Source organism: Colias eurytheme, chromosome 15, assembly GCF_061535395.1.
Source record: "Colias eurytheme isolate Ceu_HAF_F1 chromosome 15, ilColEury1 Martin Lab GWU primary, whole genome shotgun sequence".
In the NCBI taxonomy this organism is placed as follows: domain Eukaryota; kingdom Metazoa; phylum Arthropoda; class Insecta; order Lepidoptera; family Pieridae; genus Colias; species Colias eurytheme.
This window is the reverse complement of record NC_142994.1, coordinates 7,679,334-7,706,539: the sequence shown is the minus strand read 5'-3', so window position 1 is coordinate 7,706,539 and position 27,206 is coordinate 7,679,334. Positions and strand designations below refer to the sequence as shown.

At 33.1% G+C, this 27,206-nt stretch overlaps 1 protein-coding gene across 2 annotated transcripts in view; it reads left to right on the top strand.

The window, feature by feature from the left end:
* The first annotated feature begins 451 nt into the window (after nucleotides 1–451).
* Nucleotides 452–27,206, top strand: part of LOC149902439 (uncharacterized) — a 46,641-nt gene continuing 19,886 nt past the window's right edge. Inside the window, exon 1 of one of the 2 annotated variants that reach the window (XM_090109830.1) lies at nucleotides 452–1,114. In XM_090109830.1, the coding sequence (XP_089965956.1) occupies nucleotides 1,050–1,114 (65 nt within the window). In that variant the 5' untranslated portion in view covers nucleotides 452–1,049. The remainder of the gene's footprint in view (nucleotides 1,115–27,206) is intronic. The other variant, XM_090109829.1, reaches the window with a different exon arrangement.

The window sequence follows — 27,206 nt, the reverse complement described above, 5'->3', positions numbered from 1 at the left end:
CAAGTTATTACATACTACTTACTCTGTGGATAATGGATCGGATCACAGATCGGATGCAATTTTTGCCTTATTTTTAAGGAATTCATAAACAGCCTCATCAAAATTAAAATATAAAATTTGATCAAAATCCCTCGAGTATATATCTATAAATCAGTAGAGCAATTTCATGCGATCTCAAAATCTTGTTTGCGTTAGATATAATTTAATTTAATTTATTTTATGTTTAAATATTTGAAGTCGAAGACTTTAATTGATAATATTTTTTACCTGTATTCTACTTAATTAAAATAGAGAAAATTTTAAATTATATCTAGAGTACTTGAGAATCAAGTTGAGAATCGTACGATCACAGGTTACGATACATTGCGTACTGGCAACCTATATTATTTGCTCTGTGCTGGCAACCTCGCTAGTTCAGCGTCAAACTCAAAATGCAAACTTCAAAGTAGCGTCGCCGTCGTCCGTCAGTTTATCATCAGTTCTTGTTTGTGAACTTGTGGGCGTTGAACTGTTATTGTGGACTTGAAGCATGAAGTTATTTTCTTTTTGTATTAAATATTAAAAATTATATAGTACACTCATTTCTACTATATAAAAGACACATCATCAAAACTTTCTGAAGGGTTGCTGCTAAGTGTTGCATCAAAAACTATATTTCCCAACGACTACTGTGATGTGACTTTCCAAGTTTTGTTTTAAAATATTTTGTTTGCTCAAATCTTAATATACGTACTGTGTTCAAAATGATTGGAGTTTTATAATGTAACTAAGCATTAAATTATTGGTTAGTAGAGTTTGTGATAAACAAGTGACTGTTGGAGGTGTAAACATGAAAAATGTGTTGAGAGTGTACAGGACGAACTGTTGTTATTTTCTCATTGTGTTGTCCCAATTGCGTTGTAGCACTTGATCTCTGAGAAGTAGAATTGTACAAAAAGACAATGGTTGATCAGAGGTGAAGTGGTATCATCACCGTGGAGCACCTGGTGGGAGGCGGTGGCGCGGGCGGCCTGCTGCCCGGCGCCTCGCCCGCCCAGCATCCACCGAACATGTTGCAGCCCATGGAGGAGATGATATTACCACCCAAACGGCAAGCGGTTGTTGATCGTCTTAGGTAAGCATTCAATATTTATTGGTATACAGGAGTTATTCATGATTTGTTTTATTCTTTTTAATATGTATTTTATTATTATTGTACTTTATCATACATATTTTCTAATTTTAGATTATGATGATAAGAGACCTAAAATAACACATACAGTCTGCATTTTTCATCATAAAAATAATGTTGTATAGTTGCTTATCTCCATGAATATGTTGATAAAGGTTTTGTTTGTGTTAAGGTTATATTGAAATAAAATACATGTTTAAATTTATTATATTTTTATTTTATACTGCTATTGATAGTAATGGAAATGATACAAACATTTTATAGAAATATGGGCATGAAAGATGAATATACATAAAGTACATACTTGAAACAGCTTATTGTCAGTAATATTCATATAAAACAATAAATTATATAAACTGTTCTGTTCTGATATTAATTATTAAATAAATAGGCTGTAAAAATGGTACTGCCACAATTTTCAACTAAAATACATAATAATATTACTAATGTCTGAGAGCAATTAAGGGGCCCTGCTCCGAAATGTATGTTTCTAAATCATGGTTTTTGGATAGAAATCATCATATTTAAAATCCTAAAAAAATATATAGCACAGATAAACGTTTGATCTAGTGACTTTTTTGGATAAAAACACAATATTAAACATTTGACTCGATCAAAAAAAAATCAGAAGTAACATCGATTTTAAAAGCATAATCAGTTTTATGAGAATTAGGGGAACGCTATGTTTATGAAAATTTGACATTTCATTTACTAATCAGGTTTTACAGGGAAATTTTTGGATAGATTTTTAATTTAGCCCTTATTTTTTTCTATATAAAATATAATACGTAAAATGCGACTCGCGCGCACCACGTCAGTGCCGCCAGAGTCCAGCCGGACGTCATCGAAGGAGGACCTGTGCTAGTTTTGCTCCCGACCACGTTGCAGTCGCCGCTCGCGTATTAGAACCGAGCGGCGAGTAAAACGGCGAGCATGTCACGGTATAAATAAATCAGTAGTTTGATTTTGTTAGTTATCCTAGGATTATTGTTGTAAATATAAATTAACTTCTTATTCTATACTATTAAACGAACAATATTTGCATATTAATATATTTGTTTGTAAATACAGTGTGGAAATTTTCGATGGGCCCTGGGTGAAAGTACTAGAAATACTGGAGATAGCAAATATCCTTTATTTTTAAAAAGAAATAGAACTGCATTCAAAGATTTTCAAAAATTCATTTTCTTCGACCGGGAATCGAAAGAACTATTAAAACCGCATCAAAATCCGTTGCGTAGTTTCAAAGATTTAAGCGTACAAAGGGACATAGGGACAGTGAAAGCGACTTTGTTTTATACTATGTAGTGATTTAAAATTATGTTTTAAAAATTACCTTGCCTGAGATCCTCTTTTTTATGGGTTATTGAATAGGAATAGCGGCAAAGTTTTGAAGTACTAGTAGAAAGACTATTATGATGTTGGTTGATCTGTATTCAATGAGTATGACAAATATTATTTTTATGAAACAACAATCCAAGATGGCGCCGACGAAAATTTGACTTTTTTCGTGATGGGTGTCATTTTCATGGTTTTTGGGGTAGCAATTAACGAATATGAGGTCAAAACTATAATCCAAGATGGCGCCGACGAAAATTTTACATCTTTTCGTCATGGGTGTCATTTTCATGGTTTTTGGGGTAGCTATTAACCAATATGAGGTCAAAACTAAAATCCAAGATGGCGCCGACGAAAATTTTACATCTTTTCGTCATGGGTGTCATTTTCATGGTTCTTGGGGTAGCAATTAACGAATATGAGGTCAAAACTATAATCCAAGATGGCGCCGACGAAAATTTTACATCTTTTCGTCATGGGTGTCATTTTCATGGTTTTTGGGGTAGCTATTAACCAATATGAGGTCAAAACTAAAATCCAAGATGGCGCCGACGAAAATTTTACATCTTTTCGTCATGGGTGTCATTTTCATGGTTTTTGGGGTAGCTATTAACAAATATGAGGTCAAAACTAAAATCCAAGATGGCGCCGATGAAAATCTTACATCTTTTCGTCATGGGTGTCATTTTCATGGTTTTTGGGGTAGCTATTAACGAATATGAGGTCAAAACTATAATCCAAGATGGCGCCGTCGAAAATTTTACATCTTTTCGTCATGGGTGTCATTTTCATGGGTTTTGGGGTAGCTATTAACCAATATGAGGTCAAAACTAAAATCCAAGATGGCGCCGACGAAAATTTTACATCTTTTCGTCATGGGTGTCATTTTCATGGTTATTGGGGTAGCTATTAACCAATATGAGGTCAAAACTAAAATTCAAGATGGCGCGGACGAAAACTTTACATCTTTTCGTCACGGGTGTCATTTTCAAGGTTTCTGAATTCTGCTCGAAAAATATGTAAACGGTTGTAAGAAAAATATACTTACCAAATTATCGACGGTAATATTGGGGATTTGTACATAGCTGTCTCAAAAACCTTGAAAATGAAACTCATGCCGTAAAGATGTAAAATTTTCGTCGACACCATCTTGGATTTTAGTTTTGACCTCATATTGGTTAATTATAGCTACCCCAAAAACCATGAAAATGACACCTGTGACGAAATTTTGTCAAATTTTCGTCGGCGCCATTTTGGATTTTAGATTTGACCTCATATTGATTAATAGCTACTCCAACTCTTTGAAAATGACACCCGTGACGAAATTTTGTCAAATTTTCGTCGGCGCCATTTTGGATTTTAGATTTGACCTCATATTGATTAATAGCTACTCCAACTCTTTGAAAATGACACCCATGACGAAAACATTTCAAATTTTCGTCGGCGCCATCTTGGATTTTAATTTTGACCTCATATTGGTTAATCGCTAGCCCAAAAACCACCCACATTTGCTACTTAGGAAAAGTTCAGATTTAAAGATATCATAGGTAATGTGACGAATATAATTTATTTCATTCCGACCGTTTCTCGGAATAACATACATTTACTAAGAAGGGTTTAATATATTGCCGGTAACATAATATTATGATGTATGATAATAATTAAAAATTCATAAAAAAGTATTTTATACATTTCTTAAAAAGCTTCGATATTGTATACAATAATACAAATCATTAATTGATTATTATTCAAATTGTTGTAAAATAGTCACACTTTTTTAAGTTGGTTGAATACACTAACTTACTTATTACATACTTATATTCAATTATTATTTTGCCTTTTTTATTTGTTTTACTTTTAATTATTATTACCAATATTTTCAGAAGAAAATAAATTAATGTATCCAGAACGAGAGTTTCATTTTAAACTTTAAATGTATGTATAAAATAGACCAAAAAATTTTTACGAGAAATTAACAATAAATTATCTTTTATATTGTTTCTATCGATTTGAATAATAAAATAAAATTTGAAAAAGGAATGTTTCCTTTCAGAAAAATTTGCTATCCCTAGTATTTCAAGTACTTTCCATTCAGGGCACATCGAAAATTTCCACACTGTATATATACAAACAAATATATAAATATGCAAATATTGCTCGTTTAATGGTATAGGATAAGTAGTAAATTTATTTATCAACAACATTCCTACGATAGCAAATAAAATCGAACTACTGATTTATTTATACTGTGGCATAATCGCCCGCCTTCATAGGTCACCGGAGTTCATGCCGCGCCGGCTCCTGCGCAACGCGGGCGCGAGCCATCTCAGTGCCTAAAATGCCTAAACTTTCAGTACAAGGGGCTCTTAATTAAGGGACACTTATTAGTTATTATAGTCAAGCTTTTGTTACAAATTTACAACATTTATAATGGCCATTGCTAATGAAGTCTTAGAAAATAGAAATAGATATTATATCAGCTGAAATATATGCTTGTGTTGTATTTGGCACAATTTTTCATATAAAATGTACCATAGGATTAGACAAAAAATAATAAGATTTAGTCTTATAAGATTTTTCTTTGATTAACTTTTTTAAATAAAATTTATTTAATAAAAAATTAAGTCAGTGAATATTTAAGTAATTTAGGATTGAAACTAAACTCAATTTGTCAGAGCTTTTAATTTTAATCTGGTATCTACATAGAGGCAAATTCTAAAAAGTTCCCGACAGTGACATCTTGAAATCTTGTTTCCTTTTTTTAGTTCACTTTAAAAATATAAAAATTTGTAATTTTAAAACCATATATTTTAAAAAATGTTAAGATAATTTTAAATGTAAGTAACAACAATTGACCATCAGTCCTGAAATATAGGTACCATATTATTTGCTTATAGCATAGATAGATACTGATTGCTTTTTCCATTAAATAAAGTCATAGAAACTAATCACTAATTATTTGATGAGGTTCGTATGAACAGAAAAATAACTAAATTATAAATTCGCAAAATAAGAAAATATTTCAGCACCTCCAAAAATATTCTAATTCAACTCATATTTGACACTCAACAAAAACAATTACAATTTTTTCATTTTTTTACAATTTTATTTCTGAATATAATTTTAATCATGCATTTATATATTTTTTTAGGTTGTTTACCTGGTGAAGGTCTTGGGGTTGATTTTGAACCACTTTGGTTATCAGTTATCACTTTATCAGTTACGTTTGTTTAATACTTATCATAACTTTAAGTACACACAAGTGAAACATTAAATATAATATGCAGTGCACATATGGATAGTATGCTTTGTGCGTTTCTATATCGCATCGAGTCTGTTTGCTAAATATAACATTGCAGTTTGTATTGCATACCTGAGTAATGTATGTAAACCGTGTATATTTCTATCGGCGCTAGGAGCTAACGGTAATTCGTAGCTATTTGCGATGCTTAAGGGGGCGCATAAAGCAAAATAACCAATCTTCTATTAGATGATACGTGTAATATGCAAGACCAAATCTAAAAAATAAAATATATATCAAACTAGATGATATGTTCAACGATTCTGTCTAATCAAAAACATAAAATATTAAAATTTACTCGATAAAAAAAAATCACCAAGTTAGCTCTAATTTTCACACTTTTACGTTTTCTACTTGACATGGTAATACTTATTATGATTTTTTTTTCATAAACAATTATATTAAAACATTTGCAAGATATTTGTCAGAGCATTTTGTGTAATTACTTTTAGTTTTGGTTTTATCTGCGATAAACCACTTTTGGCGCTCTTTTTTTCTCGAGATAAACGTTTGATTTTGTCACGATAAAACTCTCTCTAGTTTCATTTTAGACTTGAATTGTAAAATGGTGCGTTGTAGATAAATATATGCAAATATAATTATGAAAGCTCTCATAATTTACCTGTAAAATTATAATTTAAAAGTAAATCAATTGATAAACTTAATTATTAATTATTCTAATAATAATCAATTGGATAAAAGTATTAATATAATAATCATTCAATTATCAAGTAATAATTAAATTTCAGGTCATAAAAACAATACAAATAACACGTGTACGCTCACTCCCAACACACGGATGGTTGTTTTGATAATGATTTAAATAACGGACGTCTTCTGCAGTTGCGGAGCAGTCTTGTCCTGACTTTGGTCGAGTAAAGATATCTAAGAAATATTATATTTGTAGTAAGTACGTAATACCTACCAATACGCGCTTACAAATATGTGTTACCTACCGCAATAAGACATTGGTATTCAATTTTAAGTAAGAACAACCGATATCGTTTGTAAATTAATGTAAATGGTGATAACTCTGATAATTAATTAGTAATTAGATTTTTGAAAAAAAAAATGCCGATTTTAGTCAAAATTTATATTTTTATAACAAGATCCTTATCATCCAAATTTCCACATTGGTGAGAAAAATTGACATTTCTAATGAAAATGAACAAAAAATTAAATGATTTTATTAAATACTGTAAATAGTCTGTAATTCTTCCATTTACTGTATCACAAAATTCTTCATAGATTTTTAGATATTCGTACTACACCAATTACATCACCCTGTATTTATAAACAATTGCAAAATAAAAGCTACACATAGGCCGGGAGATACTGACACAAAATTTCGGGTCATTTGTAACAGAATGGCGGTTCTACAGGGGTCTTATTACGCAATGACAAAAAGAAAAATGATGGTCAGAACGCTGGTACCGGCGGACTAGTCGCGTGGGCGTTAGTCGAACTCGTCGGATAAATAGCGAAAGTCAAACGATTTGTAACACAAAAATTTTAGAATTTACCGATAGCCCATAAAAAAGATGTAGGCGGTAGTGTCATGCCATACTTTTCCGGTGTAACTTACAGCCCCCCATACCGACGCGATGCGTTGATTAAAAAAAAAAAAAAACAATTCAACCATTTGTATCAGGCTAACTTTTGCACAGGTAATCATCATCGTGCAGACATTTACGAAAATCGCCATGCCATACTTTTCGGACGATCCCAAATGGCCACCATACCGTCGAAAATCTGCAAATAAAAATTTTTTTCGCCAAACAATTTATACCAGTAGTGCATTTGGATTTTTGGAGAGTATTTGATAAAATGTGACCATTATTATATTTGCCATACTTCTAGTAGTGGGAAAAAGTGCTGCCATACTTGAAAAATTAATTTATTCGTCACGTTTCAAAAATACGACTGTACAATACGTAAAATAATTTTTTACAGTATGGGATCATTATATTCCGTTTGTTTGTATACAATTCTACCTAGAAAAAAATATCGCAGATTGCAAACATGGGGCGGATGATTGTAAGACTTAAGCCAAGACGTAAAAAAAAATGAAAAGAATTGGCGATTTGTCGTCGTCGGTCGGTCGGTTGTTTGCCGTTGACCAGTACGGCATTTTTGGAAAGTATATGATGCAACGTGACCATTATTATATTTGCCATACTTTTAATAGAGGGAAAAATTAGTGCCATACTGCTACAAATCGTTCAAACTACGAATAAAATCTTACAATAAGAAAAAAATCTTATACACATTCGCCACCTCCCACAGGTATGGCATTATCATACTTCTATTTATAATCATTCAGGAGTTGTTGAAAAAAAATGTAGGGTGGTACAAATCGTTTGGCGAGAAAAAAAAATTCAAATATTTGCAGATTTTCCGCGGTATGGCGACTATTTGGAATCGTCCGAAAAGTATGGCATGGCGATTTTAGTAAATGGCTGCACGACGATGGTTACCTGTGCAAAAGTTAGCCCGATACAAATGGTTGAATTGTTTTTTTTAAATCAACGCATTCACGTCGGTAAGGCGGACTGTAAGTCACATCGTAAAAGTATGGCATGACACTACCGCCTACATCTTTTTTAAGGGCTATCGGCATGTCTGGTGCACTACATACAAAAGACGATTAATGCCATCCGTCTACCAATAGATGCCGCTAAGTGTATCATTTTAACCAGCAAGAAACAAAATTAGATTTAATTGCAATTTCATTGCTTTTTATAATTTTTTACATACTTTTGTAAATGGAACCTACCTATTTAATTTAATTTTCACTCGATTTTAACTAATTTTACAGAAAAGTTTATATTCAAAACAACGCCATCTCATGAAACTACTATAAACAAGTTATTCTCCTCCGATTTGGCGATGCTAAACGAATACTAGATGGCACTAAGACGTTTTTACGTTACTTTTCACGTTTTTAACACAGACTAATAATAATATCACAGACCACAGACTAATAATAATATATGTACTACGTTTTTAATACATAACCTCATTGCCTTTGCAGTACCTATAAAAAATATTGTAAATGGGTTAAAGCCGTTATTAATTATTACTAACTGCGTTCCTGTAGCGGCTTATATTAGGTAGGTACCTAGTGTATTGATCGTTTTCATACGAAAAATGAATTGTCGGAAAACTTGCGAGATTGTGTGAATATTTGATTGCAAGATCTCATTACAAAATAATATACATAATACAACCTATACTTAAACCGTAGTAAGTATATTATTTCTAGTCACATTTAATTATAAGTATATAAATTATAAATAAATATTAAAGGACAATATTACACAAATCGACCTAGTCCCACAGTAATCTCAATTAAGGCTTATGTTGTGGGTACTATAGTCTGTCCACTATAAGCTTAGATGTATAATCTAAGGGCGTATTCAGAAAGAAAGCTTGAAACTTATAAGCGCTTATAAGCGCTTATCGGCGCTTATAAGCGCCGGTAACCCGCGCAGGAAAATATATGAACATGCGCTTATAAGCGCTGATCGGCGCCGACAAGTTTGTTGTAACTTGTTGGAACTTGTCGGCGCCTATCAGCGCTTATAAGCGCATGTTCATATATTTTCCTGCGCGGGTTACCAGCGCTTATAAGCGCCGATAAGCGCTTTTAAGCGCTTATAAGTTTCAAGCTTTCTTTCTGAATACGCCCTAAGACTATAAGAATTGCTTTTTGACAGCTCGACGGGTGATACCAGAAGTGATGTTCAAAAGATTATCGATTGTGATACCATTTCAATTATAAATTAAAAATATTATCATAAATCGAATCAGGTACGTAAATAATAATTACAACGTAAACGTACTAATAAGATATGTAATAATAAGACCACATATCTATGCATTGTATGTTAAAACTAAACTAAACTAATATTTTATTATTTATTGGTTTCTATCTTACAATTTGGTTGTCTTTACGTTTAAATTATATAACATAATAGAAGAGTTATTCTGCATCGGATATATTTTACAGAGTATTTCTATCGATTATTATAATCTATCGACCCATCATTGAATAATTCTGTGTAGACATCACTAAGTGGGCGGGACCTGTCCATGAAGAACGATAATTATTTGTATGACATTTTAACATAGACAATACAATCCTTCATAGGCGTGAAGCTGTCAAAAAACAAATAATATAATGGACAGAGTATAGACGATGATAAATATAATTTAATATTTTATAAATACACTAGCAGTCCGCCCCGGCTTCGCCCGTGGTACATATTTACGTTTTCTCTACGTGAGAACCATCCTCGTACTTCAAGGAATATAATAAAAAAAGAATTAACGAAATCGGTTCAGCCCTTCTCAAGTTATGCGCTTACCAACACATTTTGGGATTCATTTTTATATTATAGATATAAATACATATATAGATAACACCCAGACCCAAAAACACATAATCAAGTTCATCACACAAATATTTGCCCTGACCGGGGATCGAACCCGGGACCGTCAGCTCAGTAGGCAGTTACTTTACCTCTGCGCCAACCGCGTCGTTAAGAATATCAAGAAATCATCATAATGATAATAAATCGAAACTAAAGTTAAATACCTACCTACGTCATCTTGTTTTATTTTCTAAATAATCCTATCAGATTACCTTTATATGAAGTATGAACCAAAAAGTTTTGAGATTTAAACCGTAGAAAAGGTTTTGAATGATCCTTTGCGTTTTTTTTCTTTATGCGCCTAAAATTAAATATTTCGACATCGATTCCCATAAGAATGAAGTATTTTCCCGTTATAAAAAGTAGCCTATGTTCATCAGGTAGGTATAATTTTTGCTTCGAATGGTGAAATAATTTTTCAAATCAATCCAGTAGTTTCGGATCCTATCCAATACAAACAAACAAACAATCAAATCATTTCTGTTTTGTAGATAAATACGAAAGTTACTCCGTCATAGTAGGACAAAATAGAAAATAGTGGGACCACGAGAAAATAGGTATTCCCGCACGCGTCTGAACCGATTTTGACGGAAATTTCGATATACATACACGGTACATACCTACGTTGAAAAAGGACATCTCAATTTTGTTGCATAAATATTAGTTGGATTCAAGGTGTAGGAACAGGGATTGAATAAGGCACACGGTTGAAGCCGTAGAATGAAAGTTGGTAATTTATAAGATTAATTTATTGTAAAATAAACTACTTCATTTTACTTAAACATATTCTATTTATCATTCATTGACTTATCATAAACTTTTGAGTCTAGTTAGGTACTAGTACCTATTATGTGAAAATTTTGAAAAAAAATGTTTTCTTTAGGAAATTATTAGCATATTACCTTGTCTTGTCATTAATTTATTTACCTACTTGGTAATAATCGGTCGAACACTTTTTTAAAATTTATTTTCCTTGTCTTTTCCAGGTAATCTAAATTATTTAATTTTTGCAGTAGGTAATTAATTCATTTCGGCTTGAACAGACAAGGCCATTAGGTGAAGCGAGATTGCCAAATATGGGTGATCTGTAGATTGCCGTCCTGCTGTCGAGCGTTCGCGGTACGGATAGGGAATGCAAATCCGTTTACTTTACAAAATCCGGATTTTGAAAAACGGATTAATACAATAATCCGGAGAATCCGGATTTAGCGGATTTTGAATGAAAAATTTGACATTTCCGTTTGAAACGTTTATTATTATGTAAAATCAATAAAAAACATGAATCTTAGTTAAATCAAATGTATTTATATTTTTCAATACCTAGAAATTAACTAGACAAACTCTAAAATTCTAATAAAATAAAAACTTTTACACTTTGGTAAAGAAAAAACATAAAGCAGACTCCTTGTCACATCCATCAGACATAAACATTATAACAAAACATTTAATATTTTCTTAGATAATAGAAACAACATAAATTGCAAACAGAGTTTTCATTATATACAAACTAGCGACCCGCCCCGGCTTCGCACGGGTGCAATGCTGATACTAAATACACTACAGAAAAACTGTGAACGTTGTATATAAAAACATAGCGGCCCGGGCGGCCGGCCGGTACCGCCGCAAATGCTACGTCCCGCAATTTTTAAATCTGTAATATCTTCGAAAATATTCACTTAAATCATACGGTGTAAAGGGCCATATAGATCTATATTAAATGAACAATGTATTCAAGGTATTTAATTGACGACGCGGTTGGCGCAGTGGTGAGGTAACTGCCTACTGAGCCGACGGTCCCGGGTTCGATCCCCGGTCAGGGCAAGGCAATATTTGTGTGATGAACTCAATTATTTGTTCTTGGGTCTGGGTGTTATTATCTATATATGTATTTATTAAATATTATATTTTTCGTCGCCTAGTACCCACAACACAAGCCTTAATTGAGCTTACTGTGGGACTAGGTCGATTTGTGTAATAATGTCCTATGATAATAATAATATATATATATAATAATTGGTTAAGAATTAATGTTCTATTGGTGAAAATTAGGGCATGCAGAACCGGATCCGGTTCCAAGTTTCTGAAACCCGGTTCCAAATCGAGCTCAGAACCGGGTAGAACCGGGTAACCCGGTTCTTTTATAATACTTCGGAAAAAAATACGAAATTAAACAAAAGTAACTGTAAAAGTACCTGATGGGCCTTTTATTTTACGCGGCTTGTGTTTTATTTTATTAAATTAATAAAGAAAAATAATTTCAATACTTCTCTTTATTTATCAGTCTTATAAAAGTACCTTGGCCCTTAGTCAAACGTCAGTATCGCCCAGGAATAGAAATTGCTAACGCTAATTATTATTGACATAAGCTCATGACATTTTGGTAATGGTTCGGCCACACTACCAACGACGATGACGACCACGACCAAAATTCCAATCTTGCCGAAATTTATTCAAAATAAAATATTTAAATCTCCCGTCATTATGGTACTCGGATAAAAAATTAATTCGAGGTCAATTAATAAAAAAATAGTTTTTTTTGCGATTTTCGCCGAGACGGTAAGTTTATCATACAATCACCTGGAACCAAAATTTTAGATCATAAAATTATCTATAAAAAAAGGTTAAATACATTTTTTCCTAGGAGCTACCGTTTCTACGAAAACCTATTTTTTATCCATTGATCTCGAAAAAAAATTTTTGTGTTTTGCACAATTTTATTTAATTTCGACTGGATGAAAATTTTGTTCGTGGTCGTCGTCGTCGTTGGTAGGGTGACCGAATCCTTAGGCAAAACATCATACGCTTGTCAATTTGTATCGATAGCGTATTCTATTCCTTAGCGTTTTGACGGTTGTCTCGGCGCTCTTGTTATCATAATATCACATAAAAACATGAAAAGTACCCAGCTATAGGTTTTGAGTCCTGCGATCCATGCGAATATCGAAATTTGCGAAAATTTTCAGCATGTCTTTTCAGCAGCATTTCGGCTGTATCTTTTGATGCGTTGGCTTGTGAGTTTGACTTTTTCACATAAAAGGGACCGAAGACTTGAGTATCGATATAAATTTCAGCTTGATACCAAAAACAAAAACATGACTGGATCATTATATGAAACAGTAAAATTAACAGCTTTTCAAATTCACGAGAAATCTAATAAAAATATTTCTGTAGCCTAATTTTTGTCATTTTCGAAGCCTAATTTATTTTTTTGGTAATACAACCGTAGGAAACTAATAGCATCTAAGGTTAGACAACCAATCAGAGTCACGCTTGAGGCGTGGCACGAAAATTCGCGATGCACGTGAGTCTGACGTTGCCAGATACAATAAATTTGTTAAAATAATGCAGCAAAATATAAATAATACTTTATATTTTAATATTTTGGTCGGAACCGGGAGAACCGGGTTTCATACTATTCAGACCCGGTTCTCAAGATCATCAAAAAACCCGGGTTTACCCGGGTTTTTCGGAACCGGGTAAACCCGGGTGCATGCCCTAGTGAAAATCACTTCGAAAATTAGCTATTATTTGTCGTAAAAAGTAAATGACAAAAATATGTTATTGTGGATTATCCATAAGAGATAGACATATACCATCGCGGACTTTTCTGTAGACCTTTTCAATGTGTATAATACTTAGTACATTATTTTGATAAAACTCGTAGGGTTTAGCCTGCGTTTGCAATATATTAAGCGGAAAAAATGTAATTCTTTACGACATCACATTAGAAACCTCAAAAATAACAGTACTTCTCCACTATTTAATGGATGTTACTATACATATAAACCTTCCTCTTGAATCATTCTATCTATTAAAAAATACCGCATCAAAATCCGTTGTGTAGTTTCAAAGATTTAAGCGTACAAAGGGACATAGGGACATAGGGACATAGCGACAGGGAAAGCGACTTTGTTTTATACTATGTAGTGTACATATTAAAACGAAACACCTTCAATTTTCTAAATCAGTAAGCAAAATCTTATTTTGCTTTTTCATTCTTTATTAGTAATGATGACAGTCTTTCCATCAGAGTTCTTATTTTTATCAAAATCAGTAATAACAAAATTCAAATTTTCATGAACTACACACAAAGTATAACTTCAATAAACAAGATTCTACAAAGTTAAAAAAAAATACTTATTAATCATAGCTAAAATAAAACATTATAAATGGAAGCTACTCCATTATTTAGCCTGTCTTCACTCGAATACTCGAAGCTGCGTAAGCTGAAATACGTTCCAGTCGACGCTTCGAATGGTAATAAATTGTTGTAAACAAAAGTCAACAGTAATGCAATGTGATAAAATCTAAATTCAAACGTATTATTTCTAGGCCCGCTTCGCGACGTGTCGCGATTCGCGCCAAATTCGACTGCTTGCGCGGGAACGGGATGCACTTACAGTGCCATCTATCGTCTAACGCAAGAAACATTAGAACCTATAAATATTGTAATACTGTGCTAATATGTTCGAAAAATCCGGATAACCTTCTTTAAATCCGGATTTAAAAGCCTATTTAAATTCGAGCAAAATCCGGATTTATCGGATTTCGGGCAATCCGGATTGCATTCCCTAGGTACGGACGCCGCGCTGTTGCCGCACCGTGCATTTTGTATGAAAACAAACGACCGGCCGTGCGCCGTACGAGTTACGACAAACGCACAGCTTCGGCACTGTAGCGACTAGCGGTCCGATACGAAACGCATAAATTGAAAGAGCCATAAGTGTTGGAACAACATTCCACCACCATTTAACCAGTTTAACAAATATTAATAATTTTCGTTTCCAATACCGGAGACATATTTTAAAATCCTGTTCTAACCCTGCATTTGTATCGAATTACAGTTTACACATAAACTTTAATTAAATATTTATTTTATTTACTGGTTATAATATAACATAACATTAAGTATATAGACCGTTATTTTCTGCCTATTTATCATTATAATTATAAACATTGTAAGTATATGTTAACGGAAATGTATGTAATCCGTCATTGTATAAAATTCCCAGGAAATGTATATGTAATTCCTAAAATCGCATGGAAATGTGTGAAATAAATTATTTTATAGTACACATTTCCTAGGAAATCCATACATTTCCTAACTAACAGTCGGAAATGTAAAACATCTAAGATATTGGAAGGTACGCGGGACGAGGGGTATGTATGTCGCAATCGGATTGTATAATCCGCCGAATTACAAACGGCCGGCATTTTGTAATATGCCGAAAATTCGTAATCAGAATTTTTTGGTTTGGATAAGGGGGTGGGTTAGGTTAGGTTCGTGTTTTTTAGAACTAAACAGAAATAGGAGCCCCACGAAGTGGGGCTCCGTCGGCTCGCGACCGTCTTTTTGTAGAATGTTTGAAAAAGACGAATTTCGGCATATTACAAAATGCCGGCCGTTTGTAATACGGCGGATTATATAATCCAACTGCGACATGTACACGGGGACAGCAGGACGAGGGGACTGATTACCTTAAGGACGCTGTCACAAATCTGCGTTACTCAAATTTAGGTATTTAACGTCGCAACGTGGTTCGCGGGACATCACGCTCACGTAAACATAGCGCAATCCATTTTATAGACCATCTTCATACTTGATATTTTTTTTTTATATTTTTATTGAAATTGATTCCAGAAGATTACTGGGAACTTTAAAAAATTCATTTTGTTACTTTTATTAGTAGGTACGATCCTTATAAGTATTTTAGTGTATTCAACCAACTTAAAAAAGTGGGACTATTTTACAACAATTTGAATATGAATTGTATTATTGTATACAATATCGAAGCTTTTTAAGAAATATATAAAATACTTTTTTAAGAATTATTATCATACATAATATTATGTTACCGGCAATATATTAAACCCGGCATTGTATGCAATTCTTAGTAAATGTAGGTATGTTATTCCGAGAAACAGTCGGAATTAAATAAATTAAATTCGTCACATTATCTATATCTTTAAATCTGAACTTTTCCTAAGTAGCCAACACAATTGCAATTGTGGGTGGTTTTTGGGGTAGCTATTAACCAATATGAGGTCAAAACTAAAATCCAAGATGGCGCCGACGAAAATTTGAAATCTTTTCGTCATGGGTGTCATTTTCAAGGAGTTGGAGTAGCTATTAAACAATATGAGGTCAAATCCAAAATGGCGCCGACGAAAATTTGACATCATTTCGTCATGGGTGTCATTTTCATAGTTTTTGGGGTAGCTATTAACCAATATGAGGTCAAAACTAAAATCCAAGATGGCGCGGACGAAAATTTTACATATTTTCGTCATGGGTGTCATTTTCATGGTTTTTGGGGTAGCTATTAACCAATATGAGGTCAAAACTAAAATCCAAGATGGCGCGGACGAAAATTTTACATATTTTCGTCATGGGTGTCATTTTCATGGTTATTGGGGTATCTATTAACCTATATGAGGTCAAAACTAAAATCCAAGATGGCGCGGACGAAAATTTTACATATTTTCGTCATGGGTGTCATTTTCATGGTAATTGGGGTATCTATTAACCAATACGAGGTCAAAACTAAAATCCAAGATGGCGCCGACGAAAATTTTACATCTTTTCGACACGGGTGTCATTTTCATGGTTTTTGGGGTAGCTATTAACCAATATGAGGTCAAAACTAAAATCCTAGATGGCGCGGACGAAAATTTTACATATTTTCGTCATGGGTGTCATTTTCATGGTTATTGGGATATCTATTAACCAATATGAGGTCAAAACTAAAATCGAAGATGGCGCTGACGAAAATTTTACATCTTTTCATCACGGGTGTCATTTTCATGGTTTTTGTGGTAGCTATTTACCAATATGTGGTCAAAGCTAAAATCCAAGATGGTGTCGACGAAACTCTTACATCTTTTCGGCATGGGTGTCATTATCAAGGTTTTTGAGACAGCTATGTAGGTATTACCAAATCCCCAATGTAACCGTCGATAATTAGGTATATTTTTCTTACTCCTTTAAAGTAAACTTAAATAAAATAACTAAAACGTTAACAACTACAGTTTTGTAGAAAGTCTTAAAAAAAACGATCGATTTTAAAGAACATTGAAATGCATATGCATTTCAATGTTCTTTAAAATTGTGTGTTGTGTTTTATATTACATTTCTAAATTCTAAATATTAGAATTTAGAAATGTAATATAAAACGCAACTCTGTGGCAATCATCATCTGTGTTTATATTCTGACAGATATTATTAACTTTAAATATATTCGCTAAACTTTTTTTAAAATAAAGTTTATCTAAAACATTTAAACGAAGATAATAAAAAAAAGAACGTGTGTGCCGAGAAAACGTGTCAGATTCATAGATACCAAAATCGCCGCCTTGCTCCATAACGCGACAGTATTACCATGACGCGATCTTGAAATTCGACGACCATCTTGGATTTTAGTTTTGACCTCATATTCGTTAATAGCTATCCCAAAAACCATGAAAATGACACCCATCACGAAAAAAGTCAAATTTTCGTCAGCGCCATCTTGGATTATAGTTTTGACCTCATATTCGTTAATAGCTACCCCAAAAACCATGAAAATGACACCCATGATGAAAAGATGTAAAATTTTTCGTCGGCGCCATCTTGGATTTTAGTTTTGACCTCAAACTGGTTAATAGCTACCCCAAAAACCATGAAAATGACACCCATAACGAAAAGATGTACAATTTTCGTCGGCGCCATCTTGGAATTCAGTTTTAACCTCATATTGGTTAATAGCTACCCCAAAAACCATGAAAATGATACCCATGACGAAAAGATGTAAAAGTTTTGTCGGCGCCATCTTGGATTTCAGTTTTGACCTCATATTCGTTAATAGCTACCCCAAAAACTATGAAAATGACACCCATCACGAAAAAAAGTCAAATTTTCGTCGACGCCATCTTGAATTGTTTTACCCCACCAATCTATTCAACAACCCATAAAAAAGAGCATCTGATAAGTATCAAATATTTCAAATCACGAAAACGACAGTGCACGCACAATAATCTTTTTCTAATTCGTTTTATTTTTGGGACAAGGAGCGATACACCCGTCCTTCCAAGAGCGCTTCTGAGCGCGGTCTGACGACCCGCGAGAGCAAAATGTATGAAGAAATCAAGAAGTATTTTTTTAGCTAATAATTGAAATAAAATTTTGATTTAGATACAAAAAAATTATCAGAATCTATAAAGGACTATAATATATCCCTCAATAATTTATAGGTAAGAAGATAGATTAGGCTTTTAATTTTCTTAAAATTGTACCGTTTTAGACCCCATTTTTTTGCATTTTATGCGATCATTGTGCTGGGAAAATCGTATTTCAGCGACAATTTTGTATGACGTCGTACAATTTTTATAAGATGATCGTAGATCTGAATATATTATCTTTAAATTAAGATATTACTTTGTTCTCACGTGTAATTGCTTTGAGTTAAAATGGTACCGTAAAATAGCGTTTTTTGTTAAAAATCGGTAATAGCACCCTTAAATAAATGAAAATTTGATTTGATTGAATATAAGTTGATTTAAGAAATGTTAATTAGTAAGATAATATGAACATATTATTATTATTTTACGGTAAGACTGTTACCCGATTGTCTCAATAAGTGCTATAATAAAAAAAAATAACAACGTGTTTTATTACAGAAATCATTTACTTTATATACATTTCCTAATACGATATTGGAATTATATATAATTCCAAGGAAGATTATACATTTACTAGGATATGTATGCATTAAATAGTTTATTAAACAATATTTTATACATTTCCTAAGTGGCATCGGCATTGTACACTTTTCCTATTAGTTTGAGACCCATTCGTAAATAAGTCTTCAAATAACGTTTGTTTTATTATCTCGAAACTGCAATTAATAAAAAATGAAAATATTTTTTTTTTAATAACTAATAAAAAATATCCTGTCCAGGATTTTTCCAGTCAAACCATTTTTAATACACTTAATTTATTATAAAATTGGTCTCATTCTATTATCACCCCGTTGCATTTCGACTTATATTCGGATCTTAGACCACTAGGATTTGTATACAATTCCTTGATTTCATACATTTCCGGTAACATAGTTATACATAATTTCATTTTATTTATTTACATTAAGTATATACATAATTACATACTGATATTATATCTACCTATACATATATATATGTATATATATGTATATCATGTTTTAACTGATGTATTTATTTATTAGTATTTATCATATTAATAGAAATATATCTTTCACATAATATACTCATGTTAAATTATCATTATATACAATTCTAGACTGAAACTCCAATAGTCACTTGGGGTCACTGAAAATCAGTGGTGGTGAGGTATTAATCACCTTGCCATCATATACTGAGTTGGCTCCATTTGTCAGGTCACTCACTGCCACATTACAGTTCTTAGGAATAAGATTATTTTTATTTAATTATTTTTCTTTTTATTTCTTTTTGTTTTTCCTTCGTTTATATATGTATCTCGTGTTGTGATCTTGACAATAAATGTGTTTTATTTATTTATTTATTTAATGTCCCTTACTGCATGCTTTTCATGCAGTTGTCCGCACCATATGTATTGTGGTCTTTGTCCATACACACTTTCTCCAAAGCCCTGTTTTGGTCTTGTTTGATGTATAAGCTCCTGTATATTAGTAAAAGTTAATCAAATATTTAATTCTTATTTCTTGAAATTTGGTATAGTATTCTTTGTGTGATACAAATCAAAACCAACAGTCAGGTTAGGTAGACTACAATTTACAAAACTGGCAGGGTTGCCATGCAATGGTTGGTGGTTAATGAAACACTTGACTCGACTGTAAGCTTGTATTGAACTGCTTAAACTGTAGAACAACAGGACTATATATTCTAGACGCACACATACAATAGATTGCACACTACACTGTAAACTGTAGAATTAATATTAAAGACATAGTTCACTATATATTTTGTAGTCTTTGATTATTTATACAACAGACTAGAAATAAATACTATGTATGCGATTATACCTATTCTAGCCATCCATTTTAGTGTTCCTTAAAATTAAGTACATCTTAGTCAAAGGACAACTTATTGTGTGTTTGCCCGTAATGCACTCATAATAATTTTAAGTTGAATGTTTGTCATTCTTTATGTACCAAACACAGTCACGGCCACGGCGCTCATTCCATTTTACTGGTATTAAAACAGATGAAATCCTTCATGATCCCATATCCTTCTTAGTAGCAAATGTAGAAATCCCTTTCTTGTGTCTACAATGTTTTTGTGGAGAATCGTATTTACATTTGGGATGGATTAATTCTTCTCCTCTCTTGAACAAATTTGTTATTGCGAACGTGTACAAAATATTATGTTGACAGTTGACAGTTGACACTTGACGCCAAAGACTTGAAAATAAAAGGTACGTGTACATATATTTACATTAGTGCCATCTAGTGGCTCTGGAAGGAAAAGAACATCAAGTCAGTGTTTAACGTGCCATCTAGTGTGTTAAAAGCAAAAGACTAAGAGATATAATCGATCATGTAGTACGTTATTTCCCCACTGGCGCTTTAATTGCGTAAATTCATAGTGCAACTTTTTTTGTATGGAGTGCACCGTCTGTTGTATACGTAGTATATTATTATTAGTCTGTGCTATCGGTAAATTCTAAAATTTTTGTGTTACAAATCGTTGGACTTTCGCTATTTATCCGACGAGTGTGACTAACGCCCACGCGACTAGTCCACCGGTACCAGCGTTCTGAGTTCTGACCATCATTTTTCTTTTTGTCATTGCGTACTAAGACCCCTCTAGACCGCCATCCTGTTACAAATGACCCGAAATTTTGTGTCAGTATCTCCCGGCCTAACATGTGCAATGTGTAAAGGCTTTGTCAGACAGGACGCGTACTTAGCGCGCGTCAGAGCGTTAAGTTGACGCCGCGATATGACGCTAAGATGTGTTCTACTACCATCGTAGAATACCGTCAAACAGAGCGCCGGCGCTAGCAGTACGCAACGCTCTGTCGCGGCGTTAGGACGCTTTAACGTCGGGTGTTGTATTTTTTTACAAATTTTATTTTAGCGTCGGAGTTAATAGGCGTAAAATAATAATAAAATACTGCATAATGACCGAAAATTTGATAGAATTGGTTAGAAAATATCCATGCTTATATAATACGAAGGATAGTTCATATAAACTATAAAGATATATCAATGAAGGCAAAATTGTGGGCAAAAATCGGAGAAGAAATTAATGAAACTGGTAAGTAAAAAATTCTTCCGACTCCGGAGTTAATATCGCTGTACCTTGTTTTGTTCGTAAGTAATAATTATGTAAACAACATGCAGCTTTAATAATATCAATTGCTGTGTCCTAACGCGCGCTAAAGCGTTCTGTTTGACGAAGCCTCGCGCGACGTTAAAACAGGACGCTGTAGCGCTACTACGCAGCGCTAAAATACGCGTCCTATCTGACAAAGCCTTAAATGTGTTGACGTTCCAGCTCTTCTTAATATAGGTATACCAATTACCAGCGCGTACCTTGTACACACTCTAAACAGTTTTAAAATTACGATACCTAGAAGGAAATTATCGTAATTTTTTATGTTTTATCTAATTTATGTAAGTACCTACAGTGGTGGACGTTTAATTAGAAACAGGTAACACGATGAAGTAGTCATCAAGTTTATTTAACATTTGTGTATTAAAGTATTAGAGATTAAGCATTATTTCATATATGTAATAGAACACCCGTTTATCTAGTTTTATAATAAATTGCTTAATTTTAATCAAACGTTAGCTTAAATTAATAAAATCAAACAACTTTAGGTGAAGTCTGATTTCCGCGTATTTTCAGTCTGGACAACAAATTAGAAACAGCATGTTTCGAGTGTTCTAAAGTCAAAACCTATTAAAATGCCGTCAATATTTTTTTCATCTATAAATATTTGCACCGTTTTTAAACATTCTATCTAAAAGTTTCTGAAAATTAATTTTTTTGCAGCAAAAATGGGTAAAAGTAAGATTCGTGACCCATCAACAAGAAAAATAATTTTAAGTTTTCATTTTGACAAAAACTGGAGTTACAGGAAAATTGCAAATCATTTAGAGTGTTCGATAAAAAGATATTCAATGTTACAGTCTATTTCAATAAGCATGGTAGTTCTGATCAAGTGTCTAGAAAAGCTGGACCATAAAAAATCACTGCTCGCGAGGATAGGCAAATGATTCTTTTGGCAAAAATGGATCCATTTAAAAGCTCAAATTCTATTATAAAATTAGTTTTTTCCGAAGATGAACCACGCCATGTGTCGATGAGATCGGTTTTCGGGTGGTAAGTCGAGGCAAAATTGTTTGTGAGAGACGCCAGGAAAGTACAGCTTCTTATTAGGCAGGGAACGAAGATTTGCATTTACTAAGAAATATTGTTTGAGAACAGTCCGCCAGTGAAAAAGTTTTATTTTGGGACGAAACAAATTAATTTAATCAATTCTGATGGCAAAAGATACGCGCGTCGTCCAGTTAACCATACCTTAGATAATAAATTAAAAACAGTTAAGCAAGGCGGAGGAAACATTATAGTATGGGGTTGTTTTTAGATTGTTATAATCTTTATAGACAACAACGGCTTTACAACGTCGTGGCTCAGATTGTAAGAGATTTTCACACGTTTGCAAAAACATATTTCCTAATAGAATTGGAACCTTTAAATGGATCTATCTTTGCGAAAAGAATAATTTAGCTATCCTCGCGAGCAGTAGTTTTTCATGGTCAAGCTTTTCTAGGCACTTAATCAGAAGTACCATGCTCTTTGAAATAAACTATAGCATTGAATATCTTTTTATCGAACACTCTAAATGATTTGCAATTTTCCTGTAACTCCAGTTTTTGTCAAAATGTAAACTTAAAATTATTTTTCTTGTTGATGGGTCACGAATCTTACTTTTACCCATTTTTGCTGCAAAGTAAATTAATTTTCAGAAACTTTTAGATAGAATGTTTAAAAAACGGTGCAAATATTTATAGATGAAAAAAATATTGACGGCATTTTAATAGGTTTTGACTTTAGAACACTCGAAACATGCTGTTTCTAATTTGTTGTCCAGACTGAAAATACGCGGAAATCAGACTTCACCTAAAGTTGTTTGATTTTATTAATTTAAGCTAACGTTTGATTAAAATTAAGCAATTTATTATAAAACTAGATAAACGGGTGTTCTATTACATATGAAATAATGCTTAATCTCTAATACTTTAATACACAAATGTTAAATAAACTTGATGACTACTTCATCGTGTTACCTGTTTCTAATTAAACGTCCACCACTGTATATCCCCAAATTGAAGCATGTTATGTAAATTTTAAATACATAATATGTAAACAATTCAATTATAGATTTATTTTATAAATTGTTGGTATGGCATTGAAAATATTCCCAACTATTTTTTCATAAAAACATGCAATCACCGTCTTCTTATTTATATTAGAGCAACATTATGTGTAGGTACACAACGCGACGGTGCGGTGAAAGTAGTTAATATAGAGTGCAGATAAGATTTGCGTCTCCTATGTCATTTATATTGAATGTGGAAATCAGACTAGTTTAACCGTTCCAATTGAGCAAATAGAGGCCATCATCATAAAACTAAGAAATAGTATAGCATACCTATATTTTGAAGATTTTCTGTCTATTAACTGACTTTATTTCATCACGTCACGTTATTGGTTTAACCAATAAACACTGTGATTACCTTTACACTTAGTTTTATAAGTCTTGCCACTCTCTCCAGTCTATCTCTTTCCAGTCTCAAAGCTGGTCCCCCGACAATGTATTATGCAGTTATAAGTTATATGTAACTTGATAATTATTACTGATATTATGTCGGATGTATGGCAATCAACTTTAAATGGGATGAGAAACAAACCAGACGCTACTTAAATCGCAAACGCAAATAAACAAGTGAACAGGTGGAAAAGCTCAGGATAAATAATAATCTTCGCTTGAATGATGTCAGTGACATATCGTGACGTCCAATCAAATGTTCTGACTTATCGATGGCGTTGTTTGCGGTGTGTGCGACACTTACAAGTCACATCGGCTGGTCAATGAACTGAACAAAAACACCTACGAGTTTATAGTGCGTCAGCGTGCGATACGCCTTTAGTCGCTCACCCTTCAACCAGAAGTCGGCCATATCGTTCCTCGCGTCCCTTAGGTGTCCCCCGATGCATCAATGAAGAATCGGCTTGCCGCAGACAAAAAACCTTTTAAGTCAACGTAGTAAGAGTGTGGATGCCGTTTTCTCAACGAGTCGAGTTCTAGCTCAAGCGTGACGAACAACGTCATTACTATATTCCGTTGACTTAAAGGTTTTTCTTTCGGGTTCAACTAACCTGTCAGTCTGTGTATACTTGGCACACGAACTCAAGACGTACTTACCCGATCACAAAATAAGAGTGAAAATCAAGCTAACGTGTTTCAGTAGAGTTGTGAATATTTTGTAAATTATCCTAAATACTATAAGTATTGCTGAATAAAAGTAACTTTATATCTTAAATTAGGTATTTATCAAAAAAAAAAATCTTTAGTTTTATGTCTAATTTTAAAGATGGTTCTAATATGTATTAAGGAAATACCCATGCATGCCCCTCGATTTATAAATGCCGAGATTTCTCAATGCCCAGCTACTGGGTGCTCAGACATATAATGGACTTCAGTTATAGTGCCTTCGTCGGTAATATCATAAAATTACCTATTTCACTCAGAGAAAGTAATTTATTGCAGTTTCGACGTACTGGTACAGTAAATTTCACACGCAATCCGAGAAACTGAATACTCTATGAGAGATTGAGTGAAAAAGAAACTTGTACTTACAACAATCTATATTTTTATTTTAAATAATTATTTTTTTTCTTAGTATCCATAGATTTATTCTATATGGTGTATTTATATCATACTAGCTTTCCGCCCACGGCTTCGCCCGCGTTTACAAAGAAAAACCCGTTCCCGTAGGATTTCCGGGATAAAACCTATCCTATGTCCTTTCTCGGGTATCAAAATATCTCTATACTAAATTTCATGCAAATTGGTTCAGTAGTTGAGGCGTGATTGAGTAACAGACAGACAGACAGTGTTACTTTCGCATTTATAATATTAGTATGGATTCCTTGTGTAGTCTCCATCTAGTATGAAAAGCGACTGGTTAAAAACTAACTACATATTTAGTATCTTAAGTTTCCATAGCAAAACATCGATTGCAAGGGCTTTTACTGTGCTTAGTAGTTTAGAAAAACGTAATACCTACATACTTCTACATATTTTGTTACCTATAAAGAGTTGTACTTTTTATTATTTTGTAGTATGCGCGCTGATATCGAATCCGAAATCGAATGACGTGTTCCGTTGATATAAACTCGTTATGTAATGTCTAGAGGTACGAGCGAACGATTAGGTAATGGTTAAGAATACGTACATACGTTGTGTGAAATGCCTACTTTGTATGTAAAGTCTACGTAAATTTGAAATATTAGGCACCTACTCCGAGCTTTGAAAATAAGATCCGATTTTTTTTTCTGACAGTCTACTACCTTATCTGCTCTATGTTACTGTAAAGTAACGTGCGATGATTATAATATTATCACTACGTATTCGGAAATACGTACATTTATTTCGAACTTTATAATTTGGTTTTTTGAGTAAGTACATGAAACTCATTCAAGGTTACAGCATTTTAAGTAGATAGGTATAAATGGATACAATTTCGTCTGACACACGGTATTCGAATATTAAATTTGCGTATTACAAATCCAGCATAGTTGACGATAACCTTGGACAATATATCGTTTGGAAACAAATATTTTCGTCGAATAAATGAAAAGCTTGGTAATGATATTTTTTACGAAGTAGACTTGTCCGCATTAACATTTGCTCAAGGTGACCGTCGGTGTTGCGGCTGAGTGAGCATCACGTCGTTCGGAATACTGTTTACTGCATGTATCGTGCGCCTCCAATCGGTTTCCAGTCTCGTGATGTCACTAATAGATAGACACCTCGTATTTCGATTTTCGATAAGAAAAAAGAAGTTCATGTGTAAAAATTTTCTTTTTATTATAGCATCAGAAATAATCTTGTCCTGTTTAATAATATGGAGGGAGATGGAAAACACTTAGAAAAAATACATGTTTTTTCGAAGTATTTCTGTCCATTGCTCTAAAAATCTCTTATACGTTTGAGCAGATTATATATAAAATTAATCGGTACAGTTTAATAAAAAATAAATATAAATGGCCATGATTGGGTGTCGGGTAGGGTTGCCAACACTTCATCATCAAAATATAGTATTTTCCAAAAAAGGTGTAAAAAATATAGTACATTAAAAAAAATATAGTATTTTATAGGAAAAACAAAAAAATTGACAAATATATATTTATTTTTATAAAAACTATATTTTTTTGCACTTCTTGCACTGTGTAACAGCTTTTTTAACCGACTTCAAAAAAAGGAGGAGGTTATCAATTCGGCCGGTATAATTTTCTTTTAAGTATGTACACTGATTACTCCGAGGTTTCTTAACCGTTTTACGTGATTCTTTTTTTATTCGATGCGGAATGGTGTCGAATTGATCCCAGAAAAATTTTATTCGGATAGGCCCAGTAGTTTTTATTTTATGAGCATTTTTGTCTGTACTAGATGACTTAATTGAAATGTACCAAGTTACTTTGACTCACTTCCCGGTAACCGATTGAGCTGAAATTTTGTATACGTAGGTATGTAAATTGGATAGCGATGAAAAATTATCATGACAGAGAGCTGATTTGATGATGGAATCGGAAGGTGGCCATAGGAACTTAGTACATAATACATTGACTCAACTTTATTGAGATTGGGCTTGGATATGCTATTTATTAAATAGGTTTGATGTCGGTGCACGGGCTTAATACTAAGTGTTTGGCACCGACTTCAAAC